The following is a 24,674-nucleotide window of genomic DNA, read 5'->3' on the forward strand; positions in this document are numbered from 1 at the left end:
CTGTTTGACCTAAAGGAGGAGCTCTGTTAGCAGCCAGCACTAGTAAGACTGTTATCCTCATTGCGCACCAGGCACTGGGGTGTGGAGGGAGGGGGAACTGGCAAAGGATGGTTGAAAAATTTCCAGCAGAAAACTGGTTTTTGACTAAATGAGATTTTTCAGGTTAAGTAACAGCTTCCCATGGAAATGTCCATTTTCTGTTGAAAAACTACCCAAAAAGCAGAATATTTTTTATGAGGAAATGCTGCCATGACGCCTCATGGGAGTCATGGTTCAGGTGTGCCTCATTCTCCTTTCTGGGCCCAACTCCCAAGCGGGACTTCATTTCCCATGATGCACCATGGCCCAAGACTCCCATAATGCACTGCTTTCTCAGTCAAAGAGGGGCAAGACCCTGGTGAATCATGGGAGATGTAGTCCAACCTGGGACCCTGCCTCCGAAGTGTCTTGGGCAAGTACCTTCAAACTGGTACATGGCCACACAGGTGCCGATGGGCGAGGCCAGGTCCTCCTCGAAGTCCTCATCAAACTCTGTGTAGATTGGCTGGTTCAGGGCATCTTGGCTGTCGTCAGAGTGGGTAGCATCAGGGCTGAGGGGGGAATGACACAGAGTGAGCAATTGTTTCTGGGGGTAGCTCCAGCCACAGGGAGTCCAGTGTGGCTGTTCAGAAGCAGGAGTGTCGTCTAGTGGTTAGAGCAGGGGGTGGCGGGCTGACAACCAGGACTCCTAAATTCTAATCCCCATTCCGGGAGCGGTGCAGGATCTAGTGATGAGAACAGGGAGCTAAGGAGCCAGGACTCCTGGGTTCTGTTCAATGAAAAAAAATCCTTCCCTGGCGAGACAGACGGCACCCGGCCCAGAGATCCCAAACCACACATGCGGATGAGGATTCAGCAGCACCCACACCTGGGTATTATGGCTGCCTGCTCCCTCTAGCTCCTGGAGGCAGGACATTTCACCTCCTCACCTGTCCTTCTCGTGGGAGCCGTTGTTGTTCAGGGTGGTGGCGTGGTCCAGGTGACGGCTCTGTCTCAGGATGCTGTCCGGCCGGTTACTCAGCATTCTGCTCTCTGCTTCAGCCAGCCATGACTGGGAGGCGCGGGGGAGAAAGAGAGAGGTTCAAGCATTTCATTTCTGCCTCCCCACGGCAGAGATGGCTCGCACATGGGGGCAAGCGTCTTCATTCACATTGGGCTTCCTTCTCTGCTCCTAGGCCTAGTCCCCTGGCAAGGCATGCCCCTCAGCAGCTGTCCCCCGGGGGGTCTTGGCCCCATCCCTGCCCTCAGACTATCTACAAACCCAGTCCTCGGCCAGGCAGTCAGGTGCTTTTCCAGAGCAGCTGCAAGTACCCCGATGCTCAGTTCTGCTTCACGCAGTCTTTGGGCTCCCCATATTTTGTCTTGCCCGGCCCGACCCGCCCCCAGCGTAAGGTAGAGCAAAATCAGAGCTCAGAACCCAGGAATCTTGGCTCCCTGCTCTAACCACTAGACCCCCATTCCTCCATGGCGGTGCTAGGCGTAAGCAGACTAAGCAACTGCTTATGGCCCCAAACGGCTCACGGGGGACCCGCTTTAGTATTACCCCCAAAATACCATTCACCCTATTTAACAAGCTTATCAGTTAAGTGTGTTGGTATAGTTATGGAAATACCATTCGTAGTTTTAGGAGGTAGGTGAGGGGCAATGGGGGGGCTCCCCCAAAAAATATTCCCGTTGAGGGCCCCCAATGGGCTAGCATCGCCTCTGCCACTTCCTCCAGAGCTGCAAATAGAACCCAGGAGTCCTGCCTCCCAGCGAGTTTGATACTGGAGTGGGCAGGATGGGACTGTAGCTGAGACATGGGCTATGTATGTACTGTAGGAACAGGACACACCCAAGAGGGTCTGAATCACCGGAGGAAGGGGCGGGGGAAGGTGCCACGACCTGAGCTTTTATCAGGTTATGCAAACTCAGCCGACTCATTCATAAAATAAACCGGTGGCCGAGAATAACTTCCTTAGCGAATAAGGAAACTGGGCAGAGCCTTTTAACAGGTTTGTCTAGTGTAACGTTCGTCGCTTGAGAAAGAGGAAGCGACTGAAGGCCCAGGTTGTTTCTGTGAATGAAACGATACTGGACACTGGGTTACACACGATTCACCCCAGAATAACTTAGGTCTGACTCAGCTGCTCATAAATCAAACCAGCAGCCTTTGAGTCATAAGGACACCTAACCTAAGAACCAATGCAGTCGTGACACCATTATTTGTAGGGTCTCTGCCTGGTTTAAGATATTTTCTCATCTTTTGATATTATTCATATTGTGGGTAATGCCTAGGAGCCTCAGTCATGACCCAGGTCTCCGTTGTGCTAGGTGCTGTACATTATTTATTAGCAAAAAGAAAAGGAGTACTTGTGGCACCTTAGAGACTAACCAATTTATTTGAGCATAAGCTTTCGTGAGCTACAGACTAACACGGCTGTTACTCTGAAATTATTTATTAGGTGTATTACGATAGTGCCTAGGCACCCCAGTCATGGCCTAGGTCTCCACTGTGCTAGGTGCTGCACGAACACAGAACAAGATGCTGGTCCTTGCCCCAAATAGCTTCTAATCTGAGTGGGACCCCACTACGCCTTACAGAAGCAGGATGGTGCAGCAGATAGGGCACTAGCCTAAGACTTAAGTCCCAGGTTCAAGTCCCTGCTCTGCCACAGACTTCCTGTCACTTAGCTTCTCTGTGCCTCAGTCTCCCCATCTGTACAATGGGGATAACAGCTTTGCCCTGGGAGGATAAATACACTAGAAATGGTGCGATGCTCAGCTGCACCTGTGACCGGGACCAGATAAGGACCTAAAATACTTAGAATCTCTCAGTAAGACAATGGACAATGAGTGGACCTGGAGCACATTGTGCTGGGGACCAGACAATTTTGACCATGTATTTATATCGGTTAGGGGGTGTGATTTTTTACATTCTTATTGCAATATACAAATGCTATTGCCAATGTCGCTTATTTCGCTTGGAGAACCAGTAGACGCTACCCTATCGAAAGCATTCTTCTGCCACTACAAGCTGCGTCAACTGCGTCTACACTAAGAGTAGGCTTCCTAGCGTCCACTTGCTAGTGTAGATGAGGCCTTAAATGCAGAGTAGCGTGGCCTAGTGGATAGAACACTTAGCCAGGGACTCAGGAGATCTAGGTTTTATTCCCAGCTCCGACACTGGCCTGCTGGGTCAGCCTGGGCAAGTCACTTCCCCTGTGTTTTGCCTCAGTTTCCCCCGCCGTAACATGGGGATAACGCAGCTCCACAGATGAAAAGCGCTCGAGAAGAGTGAGGTGCTGTTACAGGGTTCGGCCACTAGAGGGCGATAAAGACATCCCTTATGGCTTTACCGCACTTTGAACCGGTTCAAAGGAAGGACTGGCCGGACACACCGGGCATCGCGTGTGTCTGGAGCCACAGATGGCAGGACAGCAGAGCCAGATGCGTGGATTCCCAAAGGGGCCTGGGGAGCGTGTCAGAGGTAACCCCACCTTGTGACCCCCGCACTCCCCCCTTACCTCGTACTTCTGGATTTCTAGGCGCAGCTTCTCGATGTTGCTGAGGGTCTCCGAGATCTTTGGCTCCAGGCTAGCGGGATCGCCCATCTGGGGCGTCTTCTGGTACACGTCCTTCATCTTGTTTAAGGCATCTCTGGGGGGAAAGCGTGGGGGGGGGGAAAGAGTTCGGGGAAGGAATTTAAAGGGACAGCACACACAAAACTTCTGCCTTCTGGCAAAGAGATCTGAATGCAAATTGTAGGATGAAAACTGATTGGTTCCCTCCCTTTATATCCTCCTGCATATAGAGAGAACAAGGGGAAGGAGTTCTTCCTAACAGATAGGGCACTGGACTAGGAGCTACATAACATCAGAATGGCCTCACTGGGTCAGCCCAGTGGTCCATCTTGCCCAGTATCCGGTCTTCTGACAGTGGCCAACACCCGACCTTTCACAGGCAGTGAACAGGACAGGCAATTATCAAGTGATTAAACTCTTGTCATCCACTTCCAGCAAGCAGAGGCTAGGGATGCCCAGAGCATGGGGTTGCATCCCTGACCATCTTGACTAATAGCCATGGATGGACTTATCCTCCAGGAACTTATCTAGTTCTTTTTTGAGCCCCGTTTAGTTTTGGCCTTCACAACATCCTCTGGCAAGGAGTTCCGCAGGTTGACTGTGCGTTGCGTGAAGAAGCACTTCCTTTTGTTTGTTTTAAACCTGCTGCCTAGTTCTTGTGTTATGAGGAGTAAATAACACTTCCCTAGTCACTTTCTCTGCACCAGTCACGATTTCATAGACCTCTATCACACCCCCCCTTAGTCTCTTTTCAATTACTGGCTGTGCCCCTGACCTGGGGGAAATCATTTCTCCTCCTCCTGTTTTCCCATCCTACCCTGGTCTATTTAGACTAGACAAACTGGGGCAGGGACTGGCTCTCACAATGCACGTCCAGCGCCTGGCACAATGGGGCTGCCCATCTCGCTTGGGGTCACTGTACAATGATTATTTGAAGGAGTGATTACAGTTCAAGCGCACACGCTATGTGGAAATAGCTTTTCCCTATTGTGCGCAATCTACAGAACTCACTGCAGCAGGAGGCCAGACTGTGGATAAACCCTCAGGGACTAAGAGCCTGGAGAAGGGAGGGGTGGTGCATTGCGGGAGTCCCTGTCCGTGAAGCCTCATGGAAGAGGTAGTCCAGCAGGCGAGCCGCCACCAGAGGAGGAGAACAAAGACAGGAGACACCCAAAAGGCACCGTGCGCTTGTACCTCTGGTCGATTTCCTTCTGCAGCTCCCGGGTCCTCTCCTCGATCTTCTGCTGCAGCTTTTTCCTCCTCTGCTCCGGCGGCAAGTGGCTGAAATCTTCCGTGATCACAGGCTGGCGGCGGGAAGGGGAAGAAAAGGATACATCAGTTCCCTTCATGATGAAACACCCCCCCACCCCCGTGGCCCCCGACTCCTTCACACCATGGGTTGCAGGGGCTGCCGACAGCCCCTGCCCTGACTTGCAAGACGCTGGCCAGTGCCAGGGGAACGTGCGTGTCCCTCTCTGAGGGCCCGGGCCTCCTCAACCTTCACTGGTCACTGGGAGAGCTCGGTACCTAGCAGGATCGGGACAGCCCTTGGAAGCAGGGCAAGACGCTGCACGAGGCCGTTCCGCAGCAGTGGCCGGGATCCGGAGATCTAGGGTTGTGCAGCGAAGAGCGCTTGGCACCTAGCTGTCAGGGAGACACCAGCCACGGCCCTGCAGCTTTACACCAACGCGGGCCGGATCTCGGCCTCCACCAGCAGCACGGAGGGTTAAGATCCCGGCTGCAGAACCCTCAGCCCGTGGAGGAGGAGACAGCTCACAGCATCCGCCCCAGCAGTTCCGGCTACGGGGGAAACCCAGCACTGAGCTGGGACTCAGGAGACCCGGGTGGCCCTCCGGCAAGTCACTTGGTGGACAGGCCTTGGACAGCGGTATGCAGCACTACAGCCCCGTGTAACCAGGCCCAGGCAGAGCAAAGATCAGCCCATCGAGGCCAGGTCCTCGGAAGCATCAGGCGCCGCTCGAGATGCTACTAGCTGGACCGTGGTCCAGCCTGGCAATACTTTTATTCACACGACACAGTTACTCAGTTGGAGAGCACCTAATTTCCACCCCTTGCCAAGGCAGCACCAAGCAAAGACATCTGTGATTTTATTTTTTTATTTATTTATTTTAAAGCGAAACACACTGGGATCTTGGCACAATAACCACGTGCCCTCAGCCTGGCAGAGTCAGGGCCCCCCCCCCCCCCGCGGCATGGAGGGTGAAAGCCATGTGGGCAAGCCCTGGTTTGTGGAGGTGCTCCTACGTCCTGGGAATCCCGGAGGTGGTGAGGGAAGAGGTGCCGGGGGAGAGGGAGAGAGGAGATGAGAAATTGGCTGCTAGATTGGGTCTTTGGTCTCCTGCCTTGCAATGGTTCATTTAGAACAGGAAACGGTTTGATGTTGACTGGGGCTTGACCCCACCCCCACAGAGTCTGTACCCCAAGCAGCAAATGCAGCTTCCTAACAGGAGAAGGCAACAGAAGGGAAGCCTGGAAAGCAAGGGACGGCTTGGGGTTTGATGTGGCACAGGAGCGGAGGCTGCAAATGCTCCTGGCTGGAGGATGCAAAAGGGGCAGCTCCTGGTTTGGATGGGCAGAACAAGGTGGAATATGGTGCTGTGAGGGGCAGGCGAAGGGCTGGGCTAGGAAGACTGGAAGGAAGGCGCATGTCTGGGGAGCTGATGTTTTTGAAATGGGTGGAAGCACTGACTGCTGTACCATGCAAGGGAGGCTGGAGCTACGTGGAAAAGAGCGAGAACATGGGGGTTTAAGAAGTGACCAGTAAAATAAGAAATAATTGGGTGTGTGCTGGGGCTGGGCAAAAATTCCCATGGAAACTGAATTTTTATGGGAAAAACTTGGATTTGGGGAAACGCATCTGCTTTGGGCAGAAAGATCTGATGTTCTCATTGAGCAAAACAAAGACCTGAAACCCAACGCATTTAGATTTGACTATGCTGCCGCGGTGCCTCCTGGGAGTTGTAGTTCAGTTAGTCTCTGTCAAGCTCCTTCAGCGGGCTACATCTCCCATAATGCACCACAGTCTGCCCTCTTTGTAGGGGGAGGTGGCGCATCATGGGAGATGCAGTCCCATCAGGAGCCGAGCTCACAGCGGAGAACAGGGACATGAAGCAACCGAACTGCATATTCCTGTTCTCCTTTGTGAGCTCGGCTCCTGATGGGACTGCATCTCCCATGATGCACCACCTCTCCTTACAAAGAGGGCACACCATGGTGCATTATGGGAGGTGCTGTCCAACCAGGGAGCCTGGTCCAGAGGACAATGGGCTCATAAGGCACGTGAACTACAGCTCCCAGGAGGCACTACGGTAGCATTTCTGAATAGTTCCATTTTCAGGGGGGGGTTTGCCAGAAAGCCAAAGTAGATGCAATAGGGCCTTTAAAAAAAACAAAACCAAAAAAAACCTTTAAGCCTCCTTCCTGCACAGCCCCGCTGTGTTTCTCTCTTTGCAGGTGCCCTTCATAACAGCAGCAACTTCCCCCGGCTTGGTACAAAGCAAAAGACAAGACACAAAACTTACCCCCCGTTTGAGGCTGCGGAAGGAGGCGATGCGGGGTTTGACTGTCTTATTGATCTCATTCAGACAGTAAGACAGAGGGTCCCGGGTGAATTTGGGGGATGGAGGTCCGTTGGTGGCAGACGAGGAGGAAGGAGGAGGGGCAGAGATCACCGGGGAGAGGGGAGGGGGTGGGAGCTAGGGACAGACAAAGGGACAACAGAACACATGGGGACACACAATGGAGAGAACTCTGTAAGAAAATAAACAGGCACGCACACACACAAAAAAAAACCCCAACGCAGCACAGGGAATAAAGGGGAGAGGGGTCAGGACAAGCTGCACCATCACAACCCACCAGCCGGGGGCAGCGAGGGGGAGGCCCACCACTCATTTTGGCTGTCTCCCACGTGTAGAGAATCCCAGCAGCGAAGGGAAGGGGATTAGGCTCAGAACCCTTTCAAGGCCAGGTATTGTTCAAATGATCCTAAAGGGACCCGAGTCCCATGGGAAGACAAAGGACTTTGGGTGCCTAATTCCCCTAAGACCCTTGGAAATATGCCTGTTTTAAACCCTTGGGGTCCCATCCTGCACCAGGGGTGTGACTGACACCATGGATCAGGCCCCACCCTGCACCCTTGGCCCTTCCTCGCACCCATGTGACTGGGAAGCTTGACACCGACAAGAGGACCTGGCTTTCGGCTCCCACCTTCCTCTCTTGGTAGAGGGGCACTTTGGTGGGAAAAGTGAACTTTGTTCATGTCTCCCATGATGCACCACCTACCCTCACAAAGAGGGGAGACCATAATGCATCATGGGAGATGGTAAGGAGACTTGGGGAGGGGGACACGTTACAGCAGGAGGTGAGCAACATGAAGGTCCCTTGTCTGCTAAACCAGAGGCGGCTTTGCTCCTACAGGCCTGTGTATAACCCCCCCACACACACCCTCATCTCACTCTCTCAGCCTACCTCCCTTCCCATCACAGGCCCCCCCCAGCTAGGGCAGCTTGAAGCGTTTCGCTGGATCCGGGCCTAAATTCCTGCCAGCTTCAGTGTGGACAGTTGGTCTCATTCCCTTTAGCAAACCCCTGCCAGGGTGTGGGGGGAATATCCATTCCCCTACCCCACCCCTTACAGCAAGCTATTAGTCCCTCCATAGGGATCCTTCCATGTGATAACTCCCCCCCACCTTCTTGAGTGCCTTGCACCCCATGACATATCCCCCCATAGAGGGAGCTTTTGGTTAACTGATGCACCCTCACCCCAGAGGTCACCTACCTCAGCTGGAGTGGGGGAGGGGGGAAAGGAGAGGGGTGTGGAAATCTGAAGGCAGGATAGAAGGGTGAGGGTCTGCAGGAAGCATTCATGGGAACACATGGCTAATCAGGGGGTGGGGACTGATGCCCTAGAGTCTCTGCCTTGGATATATGTTCCCTAGGCCTCCTTATCTCGTCACCCTCCTTACCCACCCCTGCATGGCACCAATGCCCCCTGCTTGCCGCATGGCACAATGTGCCCTACCCCCACTGCAGCTCCAGGGGTGAGAAGAGGCGAGATGCTATTTTTATACCCCTGCTGGCAGAGGGGAAATAGGGCCCCAAGCCAGAAACCCCAGATCCAAACCACAGCTTGGGTTTCCCACCCGTGGGCTACCTCCTACAGGGGAGACCCCTTCGGGTTTTCCCCCATGCCACCCCGCTCCTGGGCGGACGCAGGGCGCCGAGCATCGATGTCTGCGTGTTGCCAGGTAGGAGTTTTTAGCGCATGCACAAAGCGAAGCAGCAAGCGGCTTGGCTATGAAACAGGCGCGAGACGAGGAGAGCAAGAAGTTCCCTCTGGGGTGGGTGAGGGAGGGAAAACTTGACCCGGCCAGCAGTGCCTGTGAAATGGGCCCAGCACACCCAGGGAGGCCCACGGAGCCTGGGGCGTAGTAGTGGCTCGGCGTGCAGAGTGCTAGAGCCCAGGTCCTTTTCTACAGGCTGCCATAAGCGGGGAGTCCCCATCCAGCTTTGCTGATTGGCCGGCCAGATCTGGAGCAGGAGGGGGTACTTGGCCTACTAACCAATTGGGCTTCACTCAGCCCTTCCCCGCCCCCTTCTCCTGCTCAACGTCCTTCCTGAGGGCTGCTCTAACTTACTCTCTGCTTCCCATAGGTCCCAGGCAGCGGAAAAAGCCATAGCGTGGATCACGCTGGCCATGTCCCCAGTATGCTGGGGGGCAGGCCCTTATGCCAGCTCCACGCTGGCCTGGGAGGTCCCTGAACAGGGTCTTCTCCACCCACATTAAGTCCCCTTTATGCACTGCAAAAAGAACGAGGAGTACTTGTGGCACTTTAGAGATTAACAAATTTATTTGAGCATAAGCTTTCGTGGGCTAAAGCCCACTTTATCAGATGCATGCAGTGGAAAATACAGTAGGAAGATACACACACACACTGAAAAAATGGGGGTTGCCATACCAACTCTAACGAGACTCATCGATTAAGGTGGGCTATTATCAGCAGGAGAAAAATACTTATGTAGTGATAATCAGGATGGCCCATTTCAAACAGTTGACAAGAAGGTGTGAGTAACAGTAGGGGGAAAATTAGCATGGGGAAATAGTTTTTAGTTTGTGAAATGACCCATCCACTCCCAGTCTTTATTCAAGCCTAAGTTAATGGAATTAATTTGCAAACTATTTACCAGTTCTGCAGTTTCTCCTTGGAGTCTGTTTTTGAAGTTTTTTTGTTGAAGAATTGTGACTTTTAGGTCTGTAATTGAGTGACCAGGGAGGTTGAAGTGTTCTCCGACTGGTTTTTGAATATTATAATTCTTGATGTCTGATTTGTGTCCATTTATTCTTTTATGTAGAGACTGTCCAGTTTGGCCAATGTACATGGCAGGGGGCATTGCTGGCACATGATGGCAGATATCACATTGGTAGATGTGCAGGTGAACGAGCCTCTGATATAGTGTGGCTGATGCGATTAGGCCCTATGATGGTGTCCCTTGAACAGATATGTGGACACAGTTGGCAACGGGCTTTCTTGCAGGGATAGGTTCCTGGGTTAGTGTTTTTGTTGTGTGGTGTGTAGTTCCTGGTGAGTGTTTGCTTCAGGTTGGGGGGCTGTCTGTAAGCGAGGACTGGCCTGTCTCCCAAGATCTGTGGGAGTGATGGATCGTCCTTCAGGATAGGTTGTAGATCCTTGGTGATGCGCTGGAGAGGTTTTAGTTGGGGGGCTGAAGATGATGGCTAGGGGCGTTCCGTTACTTTCTTTGTTGGGCCTGTCCTGTAGTAGGTGACTTCTGGGTACTCTTCTTGCTCTGTCAATCTGTTTCTTCACCTCAGCAGGTGGATCTCTTGTGTGGACTCATCCAGGCTGAGGTTGATGGTGGGATGGAAATTGTTGAAATCATAGTGGAATTCCTCAAAGGCGGAATCATGGTGGAATTCCCCGATAATGTCACAGCAAACCTGGTGGCTGAACTTTGTGACTTTGTCCTCACCCACAACTATTTCACATTTGGGGACAATGTATACCTTTAAGTCAGTGTCACTGCTATGGGTACCCGCATGGCCCCACAGTATGCCAACATTTTTGTGGCTGACTTAGAACAACGCTTCCTCAGCTCTCGTCCCCTAATGCCCCTGCTCTACTTGCGCTATATTGATGACATCTTCATCATCTGGACCCATGGAAAAGAAGCTCTTGAGGAATTCCACCATGATTTCAACAATTTCCATCCCACCATCAACCTCAGCTTGGACCAGTCCACACAAGAGATCCACTTCCTGGACACTTCAGTGCTAATAAGTGATGGTCACAAACACCACCCTATACCGGAAACCTACTGACCGCTATTCCTACCTACATGCCTCCAGCTTTCACCCAGACCACACCACATGATCCGTTGTCTACAGCCAAGCTCTGCGATACAACCGCATTTGCTCCAACCCCTCAGACAGGGACAAACACCTACAAGATCTCTATTGAGCATTCTTACAACTACAATACCCACCTGCTGAAGTGAAGAAACACACTGTTTCTCTACTGTTACTCACACCTTCTTGTCAACTGTTTGAAATGGGCCATCCTGATTATCACTACAAAAGTTTTTTTTTCTCCTGCTGATAATAGCCCATCTTAATCGATGAGTCTTGTTAGAGTTGGTATGGCAACCCCCATTTTTTCATATATATATGTGTGTATGTGTATCTTCCTACTGTGTTTTCCACTGCATGCATCTGATGAAGTGGGCTTTAGCCCACGAAAACTTATGCTCAAATACAGTTGTTAGTTTTTAAAGTGCCACGAGGACTCCTCGTTCTTTTTGCTGATACAGACTAACACGGCTGCCACTCTGAAACCTGTCTTTATGCACTGCGTGACCAAATGGGGCCTCCAAACCATCTTTCACTAGACAGCAGCTCCAGGATCCCCAGCATCGGAGAGACAGGACAGCCCTGTGACAGACTTACAGTAACCCCTAATATCCTGGACAAAGTGAAGAGAAACTTTCCTGAATGAAGCTGCACTTCTCTGTGTTAAGAGTTCATACCTTGGGGGAGCGCTGTATGAAAATGCACCGGGCTGGGTGTGCATGGGGTGTACCTTCTCTAAGAGGGAGGGGGAATGCTAATTAACTCGGTTGGCCACCTGGGGAGGCATCCATGTCCCTGTTCAAACCGGATTCTCCATAGACCAGGAAGAGACGATCTGGATAAAAGCCAGGGTTCTAGCTAGATCAGAGCCTTCTTTCTGATCCAGCCAACGGACTGGTCCACGGAGGGGCCAGATCCTCAGGGAGCCTTGAAAGGACTTGACTGACAGAGGCCTCCTAAGGCGGGGGGGCTGTTGGGAGCCGAAGTGCGGAGGAACCGCAAAGGAATGGGTAGGGCAGGGTGATACCGGGGGAGCTCGCTCGCTAGCGGGCGTATGGGTTCTTTTATTGTTCATAGAGGTTCTCTCTGTAATGCTCTTTATCTTAAGCATGAAGGTGTAACACAGATCTGAAGCAATCCCTCCGTTCTCAGCAGGGCTGTCCTTGCTAGGAAACGCACAGCGAAGGCAGGGAACCGTGCAGCCGGGACTCCCCCCGGCAGAAGAGAGCGAGACTCGGGGCTCCCTGCAGAAAGGGGACCGCCGCCGTTGCCCCAAATTGTGACGAGCCTCAGTGGGAGTTATAGAAAAGCCCAGAAAAGCCGAAGGGAGCTGACCGCACCATTGCCCCCATCCCCAAGGATTTCTCTGCCAGAAACATGTCCCTTCCTCAGAGCAGCAGCCTGCGCTAGCCTCCCACGCAGGCCAGGATGTACAAGGGGAAAGGGGAGAATGCAGCCAGAATGTGGACGCTGGAGGAAGATGGAGCATGCAAAGGACAAACGTGACGCGGGGGAGCAGAGCTCAGAGGACAACCAGGTCAGCGGTTCGGATCGGGGCTCCGTTCTGGCCTTAGTCTGACCTCCTGTGTCACCCACCCAGCACCTGCCCACTAAAGCCAATAGGCCAAATACAGCCCACTAGAGACTAAACACACACATGCCGCAGGCAGAGAATCGGAGGGACCCCTCCCTGGGGCCCTGCGTCGGCAGGGAATTAAGTGAGATAAACCCAGATAAACCGACTCACACTCCACGCTGCAGAGGAAGGTGGAGAAAAAAAACAAAACCCAAGGCTGTGGCCACCCTGACCAGTGCGATCTGGGGTGATCTCTGTTCTGCACAGTACAGACGGGACATGGGGGTTAGGACACAGGTAACACATGGGGGAAGAGGACGGAAGAGAAATCCTACAAACACAGACGTGACCCTGGGGGGCGGGTCTCAAAGGGCTGAGACGCATGTGGCTGTGACCTGCTTTTGCTAACAAGCCTCTTGCTAAACCGGGCGTGTTGGGAGACCGAGTTTTTTTTATTATTATTTTGAAAAGGATCCCACAGACAAGAGAGAGCTGTCCTGGAGCATGGCCATCATTGATCCTGACCCATTCCACAGGGGAGCGTGTGTGTGTGTGGCGGGGGGGTGGGGTGGGGGGGGGCAGGTTATTAATAAACAGCCTCAGTTATTCAGGGATCCCAGAACCAAGATGCAAAAAAACACACCCACCCCCTCCCTGCCCCAAGAGCTCTAACCTGGCGTAAAAGCCAGGTCAAGATTCCTTGTTGGAACAGCATGTTCCCAAGGCTGCTCTCCTAGGGCGCGGGAGGGAGGGGTGCCTCGGATGTGACTCATGGAGGACAAGAGGACTGGGCAGGGCCAGCAGTGGAGGAGACAGAAAGAGAGGGGCTCATGCTGGCTGATTTGCAGCCTGTGCTCCAGAACTGGTTAATTATTATTAGCATCTCAGCCTCGCTGGCTCACACCCGATCAGCGCTCGAGAAAGACAGGGGCTTAATGCTCTTTTATGGCATCATGCATAGGCAGGAAGATGCAGCCAGGGAGAACGATCACAGACCGGGGTCAAACGGGGGCGTAGCCTGCAGCAAAGGGGGTTGCAGGCCACTAGCTACCCGGGCATCTTAGCAGCGCTCGGGCCGGGGGGGGGGGGGCAGCAGCCGAGGCCCAGAGCCCCCAGAACTGCATATGGCAGCTGTTCCTCTACAGTTGATAAGGGATGTGGCCCAGGACCGGTGCCTGGTAGCACCTGCCCCTCTGCATAGCTAGTAGGCTAGACAAAGGGGCAGAAGGAGATATGGACGGGCTCATGCCAATTGGTAGTGTAGGAGGTGGGGGGGGTGTCTAGTGGTTAGGGCAGGGAGTCAGGACTCGTGGGTGCTAGTCACAACTCCGGGAGGGGAGTGGGGCTGGGAGTCAGGACTCCCGGAGCTGTGAACGGAACCCAGGAGTTCTGACTCCCAGCCCCCCTGCTCTAGCCACTAGACTCACCCCCCACTCACCTGCCACAGCTGGGACTAAAACCCAGGAGTCCTGACCCGCACCCCCGAGAGGGGACTAGAACCCAGGAGTCCTGACTTCCAATTCAGTGCTTCGACCGCAAGGTCCCGCTCCCAGTTCCAGCCAGGCTGAGCTGCCCCAGCCCGAGCAGCGCCCAGAGCCAGTGACTCAGGGCCTTACTGCCAGTTCCTACCTTATTCTTCTTGCTGAAGAGCCAGCGCTTCCCTTTATTCTTGCCTAGCAGGCGGGGGTCCAGCCGGCCATCCAGGGTGCCCCGGGGCGTCCCCAGGCTGCTGTCCGAAGAGGTGCGGTTGATAGGCTGGCTGAAGTCTTCGAAGTCCACGTCTCCCGGCCTCTCGAAGCCGGACTTGTGTAATTCGATCAGCACCTGGGAGTCCTGCCGGTGGTGGGGCGAGGGGGAGGGCGTCACCGCCGGGAGAACCAGAGCTGCTACCCTCCCCACCTAGCGCCCGCTCCTCCTCACTGCAGCGTTCCCATCTCCCCAGAAACACTTGCACGTAGGGCTGGGCTCCAGCTCCTTGAAATGGGCTCTTCCCCCGCTCCACATTGATCTCTACAGATCGGACGCCAATCCTTATTCTATCCACGGACACAAGTCCAAATAGGACCCAGGCATCCTGACTCTCAGCCCTATCCCCCCTCCACTAGACCCCACTCCCCTCGCAGGGTCCTGACTCCCTGGGTCTGCAAGAGGAGCAGGTGTGGTGGTTAGAGCAGGGTGAGTTGGAGTCAGGATGCCTGGGTCCTTTTCCCATTCCCTAGGACACAAATACCCACAAATCCCTCTGGGTTTGCAATCTGGGGCCAGACTGACTTAACTCCTCCAGGTGAAGTAAAAGCAAAACTGCCCCCATGCTGGCCCGGGGCCCCTAGTGGAGGGTGGAGGTTATGACACCTGGATCCCACCCAGTTAGCCCCGCCTACTTGGGGGGGGGAGGTCTGCCTTCCTATTGGACGGCAGGTGCTGTAGCAACTCCAATGGGCTTTCCACTCCTGGGGCACTACATTTAAAGAGACTGCAGGACCCACGTTCTTCTCGTTCACTGAGTCGGCCGCTGCCTTCATGCCGTCTAGGCACTTGCCGATGATGGGCATGACTTGCCGCTCAGTCTCGGAGAAGATGCCGTAGCCTTCCTTCAGCCGCACCGTCCGCCTTTCGTCCATCTCCTGCAGCTTCTGCAAGGGGCAGGGAGCAGAAAACAGTGAGAATGATAAAAGCCCTGGAAAAGACTACAATTATTATTAATTATTATTATTAATACCCAGCTCTTATAAAGTGCTTTATCCACAGATCTCCCAGTGCTTTACAAAGGAGGTCAGTGCCATTATCCCCATTTCACGTATGGGGAAACAGAGGCACAGAGAGGGGGCATGACTTGCCTAAAGTCACGCAGCAGGCCAGTGGAAGAGCCAGATATAGGACCCAGGAGTCCTATATGCTGGACGGGCAGCTAGTTTGATTGAAAAAGGCTAGAGTTGTTTACCTTGGGGATGAGACCGACCCCACAGAAATCCACACAATAATGGGTGAGATTGAGAAGGGAAGATCGGGTAGGGCTGTTCCCACAACACAAGAGCAATGGGATATGTGTTTTGAATTTTCCACCTTTCAGTTTTAGTAGATGAGGAAGAAATACTTTTCCTCACGTGTGTACTTTGCCATCCTTGAGCAGTGAGTTCCGCAGGCTACGAGACCAGGACCTTCCCAAGATTCACACACAAAAGCTATGTAGTGAAAGCATCACAACTCCCCATAGCGCACAGGCTGTTCTATTCCCATCTAGCTATTTCCTTAGGCTGGAAGCTGTCTGAGGCAGTGACGACAACTTGATCCGTGTTTAGACAGCACCAAGCACGGGAGTCCAAGCCATGGGCCAGGACTCTGCTAACATGTCAAAACCTGGCCTAGTGGTTACAGCACTGCACAGGGCCTCGGAGACCTAGGTTCTATTTTTGGCTCTGCCACTGGCCTGCTTGGTGACCTTGGGAAAAATCACTTTCCCTCTCTATACCTCAGTTTCCCCATCTGTAAAACACGGATAATGATACCTTTTGTGAAGGGCTTTGAGATCCACAGATAAGAGCTAGAAATCATTATTATATTGGTATAACTGGCATGAAGAGGGAAAGAAAAAGAAGGGAAGGACAGAAAGGAGGAGGCAGGGCTAAGATTAAGTAGAAGGGGCTTATATTGATGGGGAGGAGCTTATAGTCAAGGGGAGGGGCTTACATTGAAGATCTGCGGCATCTCCAGGAAGTAGAACTGGCTCTGGTCCCGGTTGAATTTCTGCAGGAAGGAGGCGTATTCGTTCTTGCTCTCCTCCGCCATGTGACTGCGCAGATTGGCCTGCTGCTTCGCCTGCCAGGGTTAGAGCGATCATCACACCAGGCCCAGCTCCGTCCCCGGGGGCAGACGCAGCCCAGGGAATCCCTTGTATCCAAACCTTGGGCCGGGGGCAAATTCCCCATCCTCAATAGCAAGCCCTGGAGAGGGCCTCTCTCCCACCTGCTCTTCTCCCCTGCACCATACAGTTAACCCCCCCGCCCCCCCATCACTGCACCCCCTGGTAAGGCTGGGAGGGGGGTGCCCTGCATCGTGCCAGGTGCTGCAGACACGGCCCCTGAGAGGTCAGCCTGAACAGCCTCAGGAAGGATCGTTAGCCCCATCACAGAGAGAGTGAAACTGAGGCACAGATGAAGTGACTGGCCCAAGGTCACCTGGAGCTGGGGGGGGTGGTCTATGGCAGAGCCAGGAACTGAACCAAGATCTCTCCAAGCCTGAACTCCGGCACCATCCTCTTTCTCTAATGCAGCCTCTCTGAACGCGGCCAGTTCTGGATAGTCAGCTCTTTGGGGCAGAAACCTGGTCTTCATACCAATCTGTGAAGCAGCTAGCAAAACCCATGGACTACATCACCCAATGGGTCCCCTCCTATCCTGCTGGACCCATTCCCATGCCGCCTGATGGTTCCCCCGTCCCCAACAGGCCCACGCTAGAGGGATTCAAGCCAAGGAGACAGCAGTGTTCCAACCTTCTCCACGTCCGCCTTGGTGGCATTGAGGTCCTGGTCGAGCTTCTCGGCTGCCAGCATAGCTTTCTCCGCCTCCCTGCAGTCCCGCTCGAACTTGCGTTTGCTCTGTGGGGAGCGGGAAGGGGGGACGGCGGGGATACAAGCCAGCGTTACCTTGCTGGAGTACACAGCCCCTTCCCACCCACAGGATTTGGGGGAACCACAGGGAAGGGGGCTCAGGGACTCTCCCCCATTACAGAGGAGGAAGCTAAAGTGAAAGGTTAAGGGACTTGCCCTAAAGCATGGAGCGAGTGTGTGGCAGAGGTGAGAATGGAACCAAGGTGTCCTGACTCCCAGCTAACCCACTTGACCCCACTCCCCTCCCAGAGCTCGAAACAGAACCCAGGAGTCCTGACTCCCAGCACCTCCCATTGGTCTAATGCAGCAGTTCTCAAACTGTGGATCACGACCCTACTTTCGCGGGGTTGCCAGGGCTGGCGTTAGACTTGCTGGGGCCCAGGGCCAAAGCCCGAGCCCCACTGCCTAGGGCCAAAGCAAAAGCCTGAGGGTTTCAGCCCTGGGTGGCGGGGCACAAGTTACAGGCCCCCTGCCTGGAGCTGAAGCCCGTGGGCTTCAGACCCCACTGACGGGGGACTCTGGCTTTGGCCCCTGCACCCGGGATGGTGGGACTGGGTGCGGGGGGAGGCGCTTCGGCTTCAGTCCCCCCTCCTGGGGTCATATAGTAAATTTTGTTGTCAGAAGGGGGTCATGGTTCAATGAATTTTGAGAACCCCTGGTCTCATGCATCAGAGCCCACTGCCTTCCCTGAGTTAGCAACAGAACCCAGGAGTCCTGACTTCCAGCCTTCCCCCCACCCGAACCACAGAACAGTTTTGCTGCACATGTTCTGGACTTCCTCTGAATAAAGCCCCTTTCATTCTCCTGAAGGCATTTCCTTCCACCAGCTGTGCTCTCTGCAAAGCACCAGCTGACCCGTGCAGCTGGGTCTTGGCGAGTGCCATCCAAAGCTTCCTCGCAGCCAACGGAAAGGCTCCCGGTGGCTCCAAAGAGCTTGGATCAGGCCCAAAGCGAGCATGAACAGAACGTAAACAGCTGGCCCTGTTCCCCGGGACTCACGTTTTCGAGTTGCTTGAAGGAGTTTTCTAGCTGCTGCTGGGCTCGCCGGCCCTCCTGGAAGTGCTGCAAAGAGGAGAAACGTCAGCAGAACCTCGTGATTTTCAGCCGTCTCTCTGTTCTGTGTTTGTACCGCACCTAGCGCGGCAAGGCACTACCAATGAATAACGTACAGCGCCTAGCACCAAGGAGCCCTGGCCTCTACCGTAATACACCTAACGAATAAATTAGCCAACACCAGAATGTTCTTCATCACAACAAGAATTTGCAGAAGTGGCTAGAGATTTGGGAAGTTTGAGACTCCTTCAACTGACCCTGATTTTCAGACAGCACCAAGCACCCTGCCCCAGTGAAAAAGTCGGGGTCCCTTTAAGAAGTCTCAAGGGCCCCAAATCACTAGGCACTTCTGAAAATTCAGGCTGTGATGAAAAACGCTCTGGTGTTGGCTAATTTATTCATTAGGTGTATTACAGTAGCGGCCAGGGCTCCATGGTGCTAGGCGCTGTACGTTATTCATTGATAGTGCCTTGATAGATGTCCTGCTGTTGGCTATTTATTAGGTGTATTATGGTAACACTTAGACAGCCCCAGTCCAGGGACGCTCTTGAACCCCTATAAGCTGTATTACAGCAGCACCACGGGGCACGTACATGTCCCTTCTCCTCTCCAGGACGACGGCAATTTTGGTAGTTCCCCAGATTCTAAAAAAGCTCCCCAAAAGCAGCATGACTACTGCACCCTACGATGCGCCCACCGATCCCATGTCCAGCCACGTGCAAGCCCTCCAGGAAGGCAGAGGTGGCCCCAACTCCCAGAGGGAACGTCAGTCATTACAGCGAGCTGGCCGAAATTCTCACCCAAAGGACGCAGCATCTGCAGGGACTGAACCTGGGTCCCGCTGGAGCTAAAAGCACCCTCCCTCTACCACTTGAGCCAAAGGCCCCGGTACCTTACTTCAAGGCAGTAGCAGGCTGTTTCCCCCTAGTGGGTGGGCCCTGCAAAGAGGCACACTTGGCTGGTACCATTACCCAAGCTCTTCAGGCTCAGTGGGGACCCCACATATGTAACCCGGCCACAAAGGATGCTCAGGGCTTAGCTGGATCCACATCCCCCACCCCTCTAGATATTACTAAGCCCTGGACAGTTGCACTGGAAGACAGGGAGGGAGAAAGCGTTACCGATTTCCTCTCCTGCTTGAGCTCCTGGGCATTCTTAGAGAGCTCCATGCAGATCTGTGTCATCAGGTTCTCCGCCACCACCTCCCTCTGCCCAGCAAAGTCATTGAGCTCCTTCACCACCTGCAGGAAGGCCTGGTACTGGCAAAACCTGGAGCACGGGCAGAGTTATGGGGCGAGCAACAAGATCATGCGAAGGTCGTTGGTGCAGAGGCTCAGTACATACACCCCCAGCCCCTCAACCCCCCAGCTCATCTGCCCCAGGCATCTCCAAACTCAGCCTGGATCAGAACAGGTTTCAGTCTAGGCCAGGATCCCGCCTCTGCTAAGCCCAGATGGGAATCTCCATGATGCACAAGGCCGCTCCATCGTGAGGGGGGGCTCAGTGCAACTACCTCTGGAGGGAATCCTCCAGCCTGCAGGACGCAGGAGGTCACGGATTCAAGGTCAAAGACTTCGAGTGATGGAGGATCCACCACATCCCTCCGATGAGTTGGCCCAAACCTGTACCTGGAGGGGTCTACCTAGCTTCATCTTCCGGCCATCAGATCTCATTCTGTCTTTCTCTGCTAGAACAAGAGGCCTCAGCTACCGGAAACCTTCTCCCCATGTGGCTATTATAAAATAATCATAACGGTTCATTCTGGCCTTAATCTAGGAATCAATATGAGCTGCCTTAGAGGATGGTGCAAGAAACTCTCAATTAGTGCATGACAGGATAACCTGCTGACAGGGAAAGATGTCTCCGGCCCCCCCCCGCAGTTAAAGGCTGGGGCATATGCCTTGAATCATGAGGCTTTATATCCTTTCCAAAACTTTTTTTTTTTAACGTTATTATTCTAACTCTAGATTTTCTAGATGAAGCAGGGAGAAGAGAAATCCATTACTAAAACCGGAGCCTTATCTGAGCTTTGAGATGGTTTAACTGTCAATGAAACAGAGCTTAGATCCAAAGCCACTGAGACTAAAGATTTTGCAAACCCAGAACCCAGTTTCCTTCATCCACAATAGTGACATCCTTGTCTCTCAATACAGCCGATTGCAAACACTCCGGCGCAGTTCTCCAACTGGCCAGCAGGGGGCATCCTACTATTGACAGATCACCTGGCAGCTCTATTAACGCTCCCAGCACTACAATGGTAATCCTGGCCCAGTGCAGAGGCAAGGCTGGGGGGTGGGCCTGGAAAGCAAGCCCCTGCCCCTATCCCCACTCACCCCGCAGCAGCAGCAGCTCGGGCAGCCCCTGTGTCCCGGGGAGCTGGGCCCAGCGCTCGGCTCCCGGCATGGCACCCTGGCGTACGGGATCAGCGTGCTGCTTGGGCTTGGCCCGGCCAGACCTGAGCGGCGCCGTGAGCCGGTGCTCTGGGTGACGACACCTGCAGCGGGGAGCTGGGTCCAGCCCCACAGGAACCGCTGCTGCGGGGTGAGTCACAGACACAGAAGAAAGCCACGGACAAAATGGGAAAAGTCACAGGGGTTTTCCCCCAGCCACAGCATTTATGTTTTGTAGCCAATTTCTCTGTAAATGGAACAGCCACCTGTTTCGTGCAGGCCCAGCAAGGGGAAGACGTTTGGGGTGCAAAGTTCTGGGCTGGAAAGTTCTAAAGGAAGTGGCCAGTCTCGATATTGGCAGCGGAGCAGAGGGTTAGAGGAGGGTGTCTGATGGGCTGGATTAGGGCCAGAGACAGAGGTTGATCCAGGCTGAAGGTTTGGATCAGCCATGGTCACCGGCTCCGGTGGGCTGCCTGGCAAGCTAAGTGTTCTGCCGCTTCTGGCCGATATCATGAGAGCAGCAGATCTCAGTCAATTTCCCCACCATCCAAGGGCAGAGCCCGGACCCAAACTGGGGGGCAAACAAACAACAAGATCAAATCCAATGGCCCGACACTCCTGACGTTTCTGGGGTCCGGCTGAGAGGTTCCAGCCCATCTCTGCACCCTCACAGAAGCCTTTCCAGTGCTCTGCGCCAATCAGAAGTCATGGGCCTGGGGCAGGAATACACCAGACTGCATCAGACAGGCAGTCTACTCCATCGAGTCCAGGATCCGGACAATGCCAGCACTAGACTGGATCTAGACTGTTCTCAGTGGTAGCAGGTGACAGGACAAGGAGTAATGATCTCAAATTGCAGTGGGGGAGGTTTAGGTTGGATATTAGGAAAAACTTTTTCACTAGGAGGGTGGTGAAACACTGGAATGCGTTACCTAGGGAGGTGGTAGAATCTCCTTCCTTAGATATTTTTAAGGTCAGGCTTGACAAAGCCCTGGCTGGGATCATTTAGTTGGCGATTGGTCCTGCTTTGAGCAGGGGGTTGGACTAGATGACCTCCTGAGGTCCCTTCCAACCCTGATATTCTAGGATTCTAGACGGCAGGTGTAAGAACCCCGCTGTATCCCATGTAAAATAATCTGCTCCCAGCATTAAGTCCCATCCTGGCCTCTAATAGAGAGCAGTTTAAATCCCAATGCCTGAGGTTTAATAACCCTTCCAGAATAGTCGTTAGCTGTAATTGTGATCACTCTGGATATTCCTGCTCCCCACATAAAAGTGTCCAATCCCTTTTTGAAACTTACTAAATTCCTGGTTTCAACCACTTCCTGTCGCAAGGAGTTCCAAAGGGTGACATTCTCTGGCCTTTTATGTACATCAGGCTAGAGGACAATGCTCCCTTCTGGCCTTTAGATCTATTAAAGAAACTTGAACCATTCCAATTCATAGAGTTTAAGGCCAGAAGGGGCTATTCTGTTATCTCCTCTGACCTCCTGGAGGGCACGGGCCAGAGAATTTCACGCAATTACTCCTGTGCCAAGCCTGATAACTTGCGTTAGTCCAACACAAATGCACCTTCCAGAAAGGCAGCCGGCCTGGATTTGAAGATCAAGGGATGGAGACTCCACTGCTTCCTTGGGGAAGTTGGACCAATGGTTTATCACCCTACCATTAAAGCATTGTGCCTTATTTCTAACTTGAAGTTGTCTGGCTTTAAACTTAGAATCATAGAAACATTGGGCTGGCAGGGACCTCAAAAGGTCATCTAGTCCATCCCCTGCCACACTGAGGCAGGACCATTTATACCTAGCCAGGCTTTTGTGTCTTTAAAAACATCCAGTCTTTGGTTCTCATTCTGTCTCTCTCAACTAGCTTCAAGAGAATGACGCGCCAAGATCAGATAGACAGAGGCACTTACTTGGATTCTGGATCTTCTCTTGTGTTCCGTTTCGGAAGATACTTTTTCACCAGATTCCTGCAAACGGGAAAGAAAAAAACCCACAGGAGAGTGGAGGTTTCCTGGGAAACAAGGGTAGGGGGTTCCCTGCACCAGGAAGATTCCAAGACAGTTACCAGTCAGAGAGAGGCCATCAGACCAGAAGGCCCCGGATAGATAGAAACCATCGTAAGAAGTCGTCAAGGAACCCCGAGCCCCAGTTCCAGCACCAGAAATCTACCAGCCCCACCCTGAGGACAACGGGAAAGCTGCAGACTTTTTGTGAGAGCGCAGCCCTGCTCCAAACTGTTCGTGAGCTAATCCAGGCCAGCAGTGTGAGGGGCAGCTGAGGCAGGGAGAGAGGTAGTGACTTGCCCAGGGTCATCGGCAAAGCTGGGAACAGAATCAGCTCTGCCAAGTCTCAGTGCAGCATCTGATCCACTGGACCCAGCTGGAACTATGTTGTAAAGTCCTTGGAATCCCTGTCTGTCTGTCGTACTTACCTGGTACTGTAACGTCTGAGTGCCCCTCAAACTTTAATATACTTCTCCACACAGCCCATCAGGTAGGGCTGTTATCCCCACGTCACAGATAGGGAAACTGAGGCAATGAGCAAGAAAGAAAGAAAGACGGACAGACTTGATCATTTCCATATAGTGAACCAGTGGCAGAGTTGAGATGAACCCAGGAGTCCTGATTTCCAGGTCCCCTCTGCTTAACCACTGCACCTCACTCCCAGAGCTGGTCACACAACCCAGGAGTGTAGTCTACTAGCCAGAGCAGGGCACAAGGAGCCAGGACTCCTGGGTTCTCACCCTGGCTCTTGGAGGGGAGTGGTATCTAGTGGTTTCAGCAGGTAGGGCGGGGAGTCATGACTCCCGAGTCCTACTCCCAGCTCAGAAGAGAAGATTCTGTACTTCCAATTTCCCCTCTGATGTGGCACTAAACCACGATAAAAACCCAGGAGTCCTGACACCCAATCTCCCACTGCTCCAACCATTCGACCCCACTCCCCAGAGCCAAGAAGAAAACCCAGATCTCCCCCTGGGGCAGTGGAAGAAAGAGGGCATCATGGGAATGGAACAAAACAAAACAAAACCCTTTTCTACACACAGCCATGACGGGAAGGTGCTTTTTGGTGGGATTTCACCCCAAGGCCTGACGCAAGCGGTCTCTGAAAAAGCTGGGCAAGAAAAGAGAAATGAAACCAAAAATCTCCTCTGCTAGGAGCTCGGAGAACCCCCCGGAGTGGAGGGACAGACAGGCAGCCTGGTGTGAAATGGGCTCGAGAGGGCAGCTCCCTGTAATGTGGTTTGCAAGAAAAAGGCAGCGTTCAGACTTCTCTGCCACATGCCTGCTCTTCTTGTCAGCTACCCCGGGGCTGAGCCAGCCTGGATGGGGCTCTTCCTTCCTCCTGCTAAATATAGCCCAGTGGATTCTGACTGGCCTGTGGCAGAGACCTGCTTAGCAGAAAGGCTAGTCTGGCCTGGCACTTGCCCTCAGCGTGAACAGCGGCTGCTGCCCCTTAAAGGAGACAGGACGAGGTGGCTGCCTTCACCACCAGCGTCAGCAGGAGGTGAGGGTCTGAGAAGCAGGAGATGGGGATGAGGTTTTAAAGGAACAGGCCACCCCCTTCCCACCCACCCATTGGGCCCAAGCCTCTTGATCAATAATAAAGCACATTTCACCCACAAGCCTTCAAGCACTTCACAAAAGCATCACAACCCTCGTTTTAGAGATGGGGAAACTGAGGCACAAGAGGCAGCAGCAACTTGACCCAGGACACCCAGCTCTGGCTGCCGGCAGAAACAGAGGCCCAAGCCCCAGCACATCCATTCCCAGATACACACAGCCCACCCTGCTAGCACGGAACCAACCATTGTTTATTACAGTCACAGCTACAGGGCCCCAGCGGAGACCGGGGTCCACCATGTGCTGGGTGCTGCCCAGACAAAGGCCCTGCCCTAAAGGGGCTAGAGAAGAGTGTGTCCTAGGGAAAGTGAGGCAGGGAGTGGGGACACAGAACAGGGGAGGGGCAGAGCTCAGAACAGAACCCAAGTCTCCCAGCCCACTAGGCAACGCTGCCTATGCTGGCTGGTTGGTTGGTTCAGGACAGACTTAAATGGCACGA

At 53.5% G+C, this 24,674-nt stretch overlaps 1 protein-coding gene across 4 annotated transcripts in view; it reads right to left on the reverse strand.

The window, feature by feature from the left end:
* The window catches only part of TRIP10 (thyroid hormone receptor interactor 10), a 72,458-nt gene that overhangs the window by 2,169 nt on the left and 45,615 nt on the right, over positions 1-24,674 (reverse strand). Inside the window, exons 3-14 of one of the 4 annotated variants that reach the window (XM_073319006.1) lie at positions 22,526-22,582; positions 19,342-19,489; positions 18,167-18,229; positions 17,051-17,155; positions 16,249-16,377; positions 15,048-15,194; positions 14,191-14,394; positions 7,145-7,318; positions 4,797-4,906; positions 3,546-3,678; positions 969-1,090; positions 460-590 (exon numbers count right to left, since the gene is read on the reverse strand). In XM_073319006.1, the coding sequence (XP_073175107.1) occupies positions 460-590; positions 969-1,090; positions 3,546-3,678; positions 4,797-4,906; positions 7,145-7,318; positions 14,191-14,394; positions 15,048-15,194; positions 16,249-16,377; positions 17,051-17,155; positions 18,167-18,229; positions 19,342-19,489; positions 22,526-22,582 (1,523 nt within the window). The remainder of the gene's footprint in view (positions 1-459; positions 591-968; positions 1,091-3,545; positions 3,679-4,796; positions 4,907-7,144; positions 7,319-14,190; positions 14,395-15,047; positions 15,195-16,248; positions 16,378-17,050; positions 17,156-18,166; positions 18,230-19,341; positions 19,490-22,525; positions 22,583-24,674) is intronic. The other 3 variants (XM_073319007.1, XM_073319009.1, XM_073319010.1) reach the window with 3 other exon arrangements.

This window comes from Lepidochelys kempii, chromosome 20 (assembly GCF_965140265.1).
Source record: "Lepidochelys kempii isolate rLepKem1 chromosome 20, rLepKem1.hap2, whole genome shotgun sequence".
In the NCBI taxonomy this organism is placed as follows: domain Eukaryota; kingdom Metazoa; phylum Chordata; order Testudines; family Cheloniidae; genus Lepidochelys; species Lepidochelys kempii.